The sequence below is a fragment of the Dendrobates tinctorius genome, unplaced genomic scaffold (assembly GCF_039654945.1).
Source record: "Dendrobates tinctorius isolate UK_male_01 unplaced genomic scaffold, ASM3965494v1 ptg000069l, whole genome shotgun sequence".
Taxonomy (NCBI): domain Eukaryota; kingdom Metazoa; phylum Chordata; class Amphibia; order Anura; family Dendrobatidae; genus Dendrobates; species Dendrobates tinctorius.
The window spans coordinates 23,339,332-23,350,546 of NW_027361737.1; the positions used below are offsets into that span (position 1 = coordinate 23,339,332).

Consider the following 11,215-nt stretch of genomic DNA (forward strand, 5'->3'; position numbering starts at 1 on the left):
ATTGCTAACAAACCCTCTGTAGTGCACTACTTGTTAGCATGGCAGTATGGTATTAAATACGTCATATGTCGTGTCTCCCCCTCTGATGTGGGCTCCAGAGCTGAGTCAGCATCTTTTCCGGCACATCAGCTGAGTTGATCGCGATCCTCCCGCAGCTGTCAATCTCTGACAGTGGCACTTAACATGATCGCTCCAGAAGCGCGTCACTAGCACCTCCCATCGACGCCCTGTCACTTGATCAGTGGGCGCCAATGGGTTGGAATGATAACCTGGGGTTTGCAGGAGACCCTCGTGGTTGTCATTGCTGATTTGCTATGAGAGGAACAACTTATACATGTTTGGTATCTGCAAACTCATAATGACTTGGAAAATAATATTGCCAGATCAGTTTTAGCATTTAGTGATCATGTTAAACAAATAAACTGTGGAATTGCACTTTCTTTTGCAATTTCACTGCAATTTAAATGTGTTTCCCGTTTCCCAGTACATTATATGGTAAAATCAATGGTGGTGTTCAAAAGTGCAACAAGTCCCACAAAAAAACAAGCCTTCATACGGCCATATTGATTGAAAAACCAAACAGTTATGGCTCTGGGAAGAAGGGGAGCAAAAAGCCAAAAATGGCACGGGGTGAAGGGGTTAAAGGGCAATGTTCTGTTGATGGCTGAAGATGAACTAAGAGCATCCATTAAAAAAATACTCGAGAGAAACGTGGAAGTGGATACAAGTGAAATCACTGATCAGTGTCTCTTTTTGGTGCAAATATTTTACCCTGTGAGCAGAACATCTGTCCCCATGATGGATTTCCCTCCGCAACTATACCTTTAGGGTACGTGCACACGCTGCGGATTGGGGTGCGGATTTGGCTGCGCGGATTTTGTAAAATCTGCAGGTAAATCCGCAGATCAAAAGACCTGCGGTTTATCTGCGGATTATCCTGCGGTTTCACCATCTCCACAATGGTGGAGATAGGAATCCGCAGAAAGAATTGACATGTCAATTCTTTCTGCGGTTTCAAAACCGCGCGGAAAAGTCTGCACTGAGGTTTTTTATTCCCATAGGGAATAATGGTACTGTACACCGCAGCAAAAACTGATGCGGACCCGCAGAGGCCAAATCCACTGCGGAACCGCAGCAGAATCCGCAGCGTGTGCACACAGCCTTTTTGTTGCCATATGTTCTGTTTTCAGCCAGTGGCAAGAGGATAAGAGAGACTACATTTTATTCACTTTTGGCCTGACTTGGTGACACAGATTGGTGGGTGCAATAGTACCTGCAATCTGAAATATAATCCTTCAAGGGTTCTCAAATAAACTCATATATTAAATCCCTAAAACGATACTTTATTGTTTAAAAACCACAAATGTGGTACACACCAGAAAAAATGTGACAGAAGTTGAAAATTAGTGTTCAAACATAGCCCACACTCAGGTAACCCCTACGAGTCCCTAATTCGTTACTAAGCTGTACCCTGCCTGGCTGCGGAGGTTGGCACCCTAAGGGGGGAACGTTGTGGCGCCCCCGCTCACGATGGCTATCCCTGGGGGCCCTAACAAACCCTACAGCCACTAGTGGTCCCTTCTACCCGATACAAGGGAACCCCTAATTCTAAACAGAGATCAAACCTACTCTATAGAGGACCCTGTGTCCCAAGAAAAGAGGTTAAAATAAATTTAGAACACACATGGCATTAGGTGGTCATATTGAAGTCCCACAAAAAAGCAGACAGCCATAAGGCAACCCAGTGGGATAACTCAGTTCAGATAATGCCTAAATCTTGTACAAAAGATTCATAACCAAGAGAGGCATCTTTTACATTGACTCAATAATAAGCCATAGCCCAAAAAGATGATTGAAAAATGACTATAAAGGCCATCAACAGTCTCCCACTGTTAGAAATATATAGGGAACGCAGAGCTGCAACAGCGGTACTTATCTGCGTTTGTCGCCACCTGCCATCAAATAGTTAATGCCTCAACGCGTTTCGCCTTCCAGGGCTCATCAGGAGGCCTGATGCTGCGATAATTCGTGTCCCATAAAGGTGCAAATAGCTTACCGATGTTCCATACTGCTCCACTCTTTAAGCCTGCCGCGCAGAGCCTAAGCTCCGCCCACTCCAATCCCATTGCATCTCTGAGCACCACCCATTTACTGCTGCCCCAATCGGCTAACGGATCTCTAATACACCGTCATGATGACCAATCACGTGTCCTCACACACAGGGTTCCCCAGAGCTCTCCAGTCATCCTGGCTTAGATTGGTTACTGCACCTGGCGTGCATACAGCGTCACTGCTGACCCACCAGTCACATGTCCTTAGACAGAGAGTCTCACGGCAATCACCAATCACTGCACCCCAGACATATTGTCATCTCTGAGGTTTAACCCCATACACACAGTAAACGCTCCACTGACCAGGCATATATAACCACATCGCTATATTTGACCTAAAGAGCTCATGCCTGACGATCTCATTTAATATGTTACCTACATTACATTGATAGTTAGCGTTTTGCTCGGTATATAAAACCGCATCATAACCTTCAGCAATGTGAGCAGGCGTCTATAAATAGCTACCTCGATATATGTAATCAACATATGACATATAATCCCATGTTAGACAGTCTGCTTATGATATGGTAACTGTATTAAACTCATACTTCGCACAGAGCTAGATATAAATCGCGTCATAACCTTTAATAATGTGAACAGGCGTCGATATGCAACTACCACATCAAATTCAAGGTATCCGCTCTCCCAGAATAGTCACTGTGAGAAATATGTGTATAAATATCTTACTTCTTACTATCTTCAGACAGTATACGCATTCTAAAGATGATCCAAACCATAGATCACTTAAATATTATAAATATGCGACTGCCCCATCAGAGTAATGTAGTGAGGACCTTATTAATAGGCAACAGGGGTTCAAATTAAAAAAGCTCATAAATCCTATAGGGATATATATCTACGGCAGTAAAGAGGGACTTTCTATATATTCAATATTCCACGACAATACATAGAGATTCCACTATAGCAGGGAACCAACAGAACAAAACCCAGGAGGCTGGTATCCTCCAGAAAAGGAGCATATAATTCAACTGTGGCTCATAAGAAACAGGCATATGACAGTTGCTCATTCAGCCCTCTCGGTTCGAGTGACTCCATCCTGAATATCCATTCACACTCTCTCCTAAGAATCACTTTATCCACATTCCCTCCTCTTGGGTTCACATGGACAACCTCTACAACACAGAATTTTATGTCACCGGGGTCACCTTTATGACACATCCACATGTGCTTAGCAAGCGGGGTTTCTCTTTTGTGTCTGATGTCTCCAAGATGTTCTCCCACTCTACTTCTGAATTCTCTCCTGGTCTTACCTATATAATTTTTTGGGCATGAACATGTAGCCATATAGATGACCCCTGCAGTTTTGCAATTTGAGAAGTCACGTTGAAAAAACACCCTACCAGTGCTCGCACTGCAGAAAGACTTCCCCGGTCTCATATATTTGCAAAAACTACAGTCCCCGCATTTAAAGAAACCACATGGTCTCCTGTCTAGCCAGGTACCACCAACCAATGGTCTCCTATATTGGCTGTGGACCAACATGTCCCTAATTGATTTACCCTTTCTGAAGGTAATATTGGGACGCTCGCCAATTATATTTTTCAAATCTGGATCCAACCTGAGAACATCCCAATGCTTAGATAGGACCTTTCTGACCTCCTGATGGTTAACATCAAATGTCCCAATCACTCTTATTAATTCTGTCGAGTCTTCAGTCTCACGTTTCTGCAGCAATTTAGCCCTGTCTGCTTTTCTTGCAAAGTCATACGCAGTGTCTAGAACATGTTGCGGATACCCCTTGTTCTTAAACCGACAAAACATATCCCCAGCCTGTTTTTGGAACAGGTCATTCCTGGAACAATTCCTCCTCAACCGTAGGAACTGTCCCTTCGGAATGCCTCTCTTAAGGGGGACTGGATGGTGGCTCTGCCAATGTAGCAGACTATTTGTACTCGTAGGTTTCCGAAATATACTTGTAGAGATGCCTCCCATCCGATCTTTTTGGATTTTAATGTCCAGGAATGGTATTTCCGTTTTCTGAATTTCTGAGGTAAATCTCAAGTTAACACTATTTTGATTCAACTCTCTCACAAATTCTTCAAATTGATCTTTATCCCCTGTCCATACCATAAAGACATCATCTATGAACCTGTACCACATAGAGATCAAGCAGTGCCACCACTTCTCCTCTCCTCCAAAAACAATGGTCTCCTCCCACCAGCCCAGGAACAAATTTGCATACGAAGGGGCACAGGGGCACCCCATCGCGGTGCCCCTGAGCTGGTGGTAGAATTTGCCATCAAAACAGAATGCATTGTGGGTCAATATATACTGCAAAAGAGAGGACAAAAAATTATTGTGCCCTCTACAGGCTATTGACCTCTGACTAAGAAAGTGTCCCACACCTTTAATGCCTACATCATGTGGTATATTACTGTAAAGTGCTTCTATGTCAATGGAAGCCAACCAAGCATTCCCTTCCAGATGCACGCCCTCCAATTTTAGCAGTAGATCTGAAGTATCCCTCAAGTATGACGGCATACAAACCACAAAGGGGCGTAGTATCTGGTCAATGTACAGGCCACTATTTTGTGTCAACGAATCCACTCCTGATACAATCGGCCTCCCCTTCAAGGGATTCAGGCCCTTATGTATCTTTGGTAATGCATAAAACGTGGCCACCAATGGGAACTTAGGAAGAATAAAATCAAATTCTGTCTTTGAGACCACACCCTCTGCTAAGGCCCCATTGAGGATCAACTGCAGTTCCTCTTTATAAGAGGCCATAGGGTTCTCTTTTAACACCTCATATGTTGAATTGTCCTGCAAAATAGCATAACACATTTCACGATATTCAATGTGGTTCAAAATTACCATATTACCCCCTTTGTCGGAGGGTTTTACCACTATTTGATCATTTTTCTTTAAGGCCTCAAGTGCTGATCTCTCACTGGCCAACAGATTATCATTATTTTCCCACTCTGGTCCTGTTAATTTCTTAAGGTCCCTCTCCACCAAGCTGGCAAAAATATCGATATTTCCCATATCACCTAAAGGCGGCATCTTTTCACTTTTATTTCTTAAAGTAGTGAAGGGGCTCTTCCCAGCAGTGGGAACTCTATCATTTTCATTCAAAAGTCCAATGAGCGCCTCATATCCTTCAATATCTTCCTCATTGAGGCCCTGTTGTCTACAAGCCTCACGGCTATTGTGTCTAAAAAACTTTTTCCACTTGAGTTTTCTGCAAAACAGATTCAAATCTTTGACCCATTCAAAACAGTTGAACCTGTTCACTGGCACGAAGTTTAGGCCTCTAGAGAGGACACTCAGCTCATCCCTAGTGAGGACGTGCGAGGACAGGTTCAAAATCTGACCTTTTATTGGTTGAACCGAGTTCTTAATTGGTAACCCGTTCTCGCACCTTGTTCCAAAAAATTATTAAAAGAGCGAAAGCACCTCCAGTTCCATAGAGATTTGAGGGACTTTAGTGATAATCAGGTGTTCAATTACCAGAAAGAAAGACAGTCTGAGGCTTCGTCATCTGATATTGATACCTCCGACACAGAAAGGACGGAGAGGGCACCAGGGGGTATACATCAGTATAGAGATACGCTGTCGAAACAGAGATGGCAAGGTGGGAGAGGCAGATCCATGAGAAAGGGAAGAGGGCCGCACAGGGGAGGTACACGAGTGTCAACTCCCTTTTTAGGCCCCAATTCGATATCTGGTTCTGGTTCTGCTCAGCCTTATACTCCAACTGTCTCCTCTACCTCTTTTTTGGAACAAGGTGCGAGAACAGGTTACCAATTAAGAACTCGGTTCAACCAATAAAAGGTCAGATTTTGAACCTGTCCTCGCACGTCCTCACTAGGAATGAGCTGAGTGTCCTCTCTAGAGGCCTAAACTTCGTGCCAGTGAACAGGTTCAACTGTTTTGAATGGGTCAAAGATTTGAATCTGTTTTGCAGAAAACTCAAGTGGAAAAAGTTTTTTAGACACAATAGCCGTGAGGCTTGTAGACAACAGGGCCTCAATGAGGAAGATATTGAAGGATATGAGGCGCTCATTGGACTTTTGAATGAAAATGATAGAGTTCCCACTGCTGGGAAGGGCCCCTTCACTACTTTAAGAAATAAAAGTGAAAAGATGCCGCCTTTAGGTGATATGGGAAATATCGATATTTTTGCCAGCTTGGTGGAGAGGGACCTTAAGAAATTAACAGGACCAGAGTGGGAAAATAATGATAATCTGTTGGCCAGTGAGAGATCAGCACTTGAGGACTTAAAGAAAAATGATCAAATAGTGGTAAAACCCTCCGACAAAGGGGGTAATATGGTAATTTTGAACCACATTGAATATCGTGAAATGTGTTATGCTATTTTGCAGGACAATTCAACATATGAGGTGTTAAAAGAGAACCCTATGGCCTCTTATAAAGAGGAACTGCAGTTGATCCTCAATGGGGCCTTAGCAGAGGGTGTGGTCTCAAAGACAGAATTTGATTTTATTCTTCCTAAGTTCCCATTGGTGGCCACGTTTTATGCATTACCAAAGATACATAAGGGCCTGAATCCCTTGAAGGGGAGGCCGATTGTATCAGGAGTGGATTCGTTGACACAAAATAGTGGCCTGTACATTGACCAGATACTACGCCCCTTTGTGGTTTGTATGCCGTCATACTTGAGGGATACTTCAGATCTACTGCTAAAATTGGAGGGCGTGCATCTGGAAGGGAATGCTTGGTTGGCTTCCATTGACATAGAAGCACTTTACAGTAATATACCACATGATGTAGGCATTAAAGGTGTGGGACACTTTCTTAGTCAGAGGTCAATAGCCTGTAGAGGGCACAATAATTTTTTGTCCTCTCTTTTGCAGTATATATTGACCCACAATGCATTCTGTTTTGATGGCAAATTCTACCACCAGCTCAGGGGCACCGCGATGGGGTGCCCCTGTGCCCCTTCGTATGCAAATTTGTTCCTGGGCTGGTGGGAGGAGACCATTGTTTTTGGAGGAGAGGAGAAGTGGTGGCACTGCTTGATCTCTATGTGGTACAGGTTCATAGATGATGTCTTTATGGTATGGACAGGGGATAAAGATCAATTTGAAGAATTTGTGAGAGAGTTGAATCAAAATAGTGTTAACTTGAGATTTACCTCAGAAATTCAGAAAACGGAAATACCATTCCTGGACATTAAAATCCAAAAAGATCGGATGGGAGGCATCTCTACAAGTATATTTCGGAAACCTACGAGTACAAATAGTCTGCTACATTGGCAGAGCCACCATCCAGTCCCCCTTAAGAGAGGCATTCCGAAGGGACAGTTCCTACGGTTGAGGAGGAATTGTTCCAGGAATGACCTGTTCCAAAAACAGGCTGGGGATATGTTTTGTCGGTTTAAGAACAAGGGGTATCCGCAACATGTTCTAGACACTGCGTATGACTTTGCAAGAAAAGCAGACAGGGCTAAATTGCTGCAGAAACGTGAGACTGAAGACTCGACAGAATTAATAAGAGTGATTGGGACATTTGATGTTAACCATCAGGAGGTCAGAAAGGTCCTATCTAAGCATTGGGATGTTCTCAGGTTGGATCCAGATTTGAAAAATATAATTGGCGAGCGTCCCAATATTACCTTCAGAAAGGGTAAATCAATTAGGGACATGTTGGTCCACAGCCAATATAGGAGACCATTGGTTGGTGGTACCTGGCTAGACAGGAGACCATGTGGTTTCTTTAAATGCGGGGACTGTAGTTTTTGCAAATATATGAGACCGGGGAAGTCTTTCTGCAGTGCGAGCACTGGTAGGGTGTTTTTTCAACGTGACTTCTCAAATTGCAAAACTGCAGGGGTCATCTATATGGCTACATGTTCATGCCCAAAAAATTATATAGGTAAGACCAGGAGAGAATTCAGAAGAAGAGTGGGAGAACATCTTGGAGACATCAGACACAAAAGAGAAACCCCGCTTGCTAAGCACATGTGGATGTGTCATAAAGGTGACCCCGGTGACATAAAATTCTGTGTTGTAGAGGTTGTCCATGTGAACCCAAGAGGAGGGAATGTGGATAAAGTGATTCTTAGGAGAGAGTGTGAATGGATATTCAGGATGGAGTCACTCGAACCGAGAGGGCTGAATGAGCAACTGTCATATGCCTGTTTCTTATGAGCCACAGTTGAATTATATGCTCCTTTTCTGGAGGATACCAGCCTCCTGGGTTTTGTTCTGTTGGTTCCCTGCTATAGTGGAATCTCTATGTATTGTCGTGGAATATTGAATATATAGAAAGTCCCTCTTTACTGCCGTAGATATATATCCCTATAGGATTTATGAGCTTTTTTAATTTGAACCCCTGTTGCCTATTAATGAGGTCCTCACTACATTACTCTGATGGGGCAGTCGCATATTTATAATATTTAAGTGATCTATGGTTTGGATCATCTTTAGAATGCGTATACTGTCTGAAGATAGTAAGAAGTAAGATATTTATACACATATTTCTCACAGTGACTATTCTGGGAGAGCGGATACCTTGAATTTGATGTGGTAGTTGCATATCGACGCCTGTTCACATTATTAAAGGTTATGACGCGATTTATATCTAGCTCTGTGCGAAGTATGAGTTTAATACAGTTACCATATCATAAGCAGACTGTCTAACATGGGATTATATGTCATATGTTGATTACATATATCGAGGTAGCTATTTATAGACGCCTGCTCACATTGCTGAAGGTTATGATGCGGTTTTATATACCGAGCAAAACGCTAACTATCAATGTAATGTAGGTAACATATTAAATGAGATCGTCAGGCATGAGCTCTTTAGGTCAAATATAGCGATGTGGTTATATATGCCTGGTCAGTGGAGCGTTTACTGTGTGTATGGGGTTAAACCTCAGAGATGACAATATGTCTGGGGTGCAGTGATTGGTGATTGCCGTGAGACTCTCTGTCTAAGGACATGTGACTGGTGGGTCAGCAGTGACGCTGTATGCACGCCAGGTGCAGTAACCAATCTAAGCCAGGATGACTGGAGAGCTCTGGGGAACCCTGTGTGTGAGGACACGTGATTGGTCATCATGACGGTGCATTAGAGATCCGTTAGCCGATTGGGGCAGCAGTAAATGGGTGGTGCTCAGAGATGCAATGGGATTGGAGTGGGCGGAGCTTAGGCTCTGCGCGGCAGGCTTAAAGAGTGGAGCAGTATGGAACATCGGTAAGCTATTTGCACCTTTATGGGACACGAATTATCGCAGCATCAGGCCTCCTGATGAGCCCTGGAAGGCGAAACGCGTTGAGGCATTAACTATTTGATGGCAGGTGGCGACAAACGCAGATAAGTACCGCTGTTGCAGCTCTGCGTTCCCTATATATTTCTAACAGTGGGAGACTGTTGATGGCCTTTATAGTCATTTTTCAATCATCTTTTTGGGCTATGGCTTATTATTGAGTCAATGTAAAAGATGCCTCTCTTGGTTATGAATCTTTTGTACAAGATTTAGGCATTATCTGAACTGAGTTATCCCACTGGGTTGCCTTATGGCTGTCTGCTTTTTTGTGGGACTTCAATATGACCACCTAATGCCATGTGTGTTCTAAATTTATTTTAACCTCTTTTCTTGGGACACAGGGTCCTCTATAGAGTAGGTTTGATCTCTGTTTAGAATTAGGGGTTCCCTTGGTAGAAGGGACCACTAGTGGCTGTAGGGTTTGTTAGGGCCCCCAGGGATAGCCATCGTGAGCGGGGGCGCCACAACGTTCCCCCCTTAGGGTGCCAACCTCCGCAGCCAGGCAGGGTACAGCTTAGTAACGAATTAGGGACTCGTAGGGGTTACCTGAGTGTGGGCTATGTTTGAACACTAATTTTCAACTTCTGTCACATTTTTTCTGGTGTGTACCACATTTGTGGTTTTTAAACAATAAAGTATCGTTTTAGGGATTTAATATATGAGTGCAATAGTACCTGCTTACTTATCGCCATCCTGACATTTTTTTTCTTTCGTGCTTTGCATTTTTGAGCAGGAACAGTCACATGACACGATTGTTCCACTTAAATGCCTCTGTAACAAATTGAGAGCGGCATTTACAGTGAGTAAATCACAGCGATCAGGAGATGGCACGTATAGCTGAGGTTAGAGGCCACACAGCCGCCACTCGCCATGGATGATCTCTGTATAGGAAGGGGTTAAAAGGGTCTTTGAGTGGAAATTTAATTCTGCTGTTCGGAACTGCTGATATTTTTCCACATGAAATCCTGCTGCCTGTGCAATATTTATCAGAACTACAATGGATTTGAGACGATGATGCAAAAAATGTAAGGCAAAATAATAATATATTGCTCGCTCTTAGCTTATATTTATATATATTTTTTTTTACACCTATAGTACGTATATTTTCGAATGGGTGGAAGCCACAGAGAGATAGTTTCTTCTCAAGTTTTCCAAACATCATTCGATGAGATCAGAGTTCGTCACCAGTTCTTAGAACGTCTCGGTAGATTCCAGCCCCCTAACAAGAAGAGAGAGTGTCCTCCTTCCAACCCTAAGCTGAAGGAAGTCATCCAGCTCTCAGAGGAGGACTTCCTATCCAAAACAGCACGTTCCTCAGTTGAAGAATTCAACACTTTCCGTAAGATTCTGGAACGAGAAGAGCAGGAAGGTGAACAGGACAAAGAGGATACTGACGATGAGCTGAGTAATGATGAGGACGATGATGAGACCAATTCTGATAGTGACGATGACTCCGAGGGCGAAGACTACAAGGAGAATGTTCTTGATGAAAAACCAAAGTACCACCATAAGAAAAAAATAAAATAATAGCTATTGTTGCTATGATGTGTTTTCATCATGCTAAATATTTAAATGCTGTTCCTTACAGAACTTTAAAGAAAGCATTGTGGTTTTTTAAATAAATTCCATAAATTTCTGCTACTAGATGATTGCGTGTCGTCTCACACAATCCTGCTCAGAAGGAAGATTTGGTATGTGGTTGTGGCCATAGGGTGGTGAGGTTATACTTTGAAATTGACCAATGCATATACTGTTGTATCAATTTAATTTTGAAGCAAATGACCCATCATATATTCTGAAATATACATATTTTTTACAATAATAATTTCTGCTTCAGAACGCGGCC

The 11,215-nt window shown here is 43.0% G+C and overlaps 1 protein-coding gene across 3 annotated transcripts in view; it reads left to right on the top strand.

The window, feature by feature from the left end:
- The window catches only part of MTERF4 (mitochondrial transcription termination factor 4), a 30,815-nt gene extending 19,802 nt beyond the window's left edge, over positions 1-11,013 (top strand). For all 3 annotated transcript variants that reach the window (XM_073581210.1, XM_073581209.1, XM_073581211.1), the window contains one exon: positions 10,465-11,013. In XM_073581210.1, the coding sequence (XP_073437311.1) occupies positions 10,465-10,896 (432 nt within the window). In that variant the 3' untranslated portion in view covers positions 10,897-11,013. The remainder of the gene's footprint in view (positions 1-10,464) is intronic.
- The last annotated feature ends 202 nt before the right edge of the window (positions 11,014-11,215 follow it).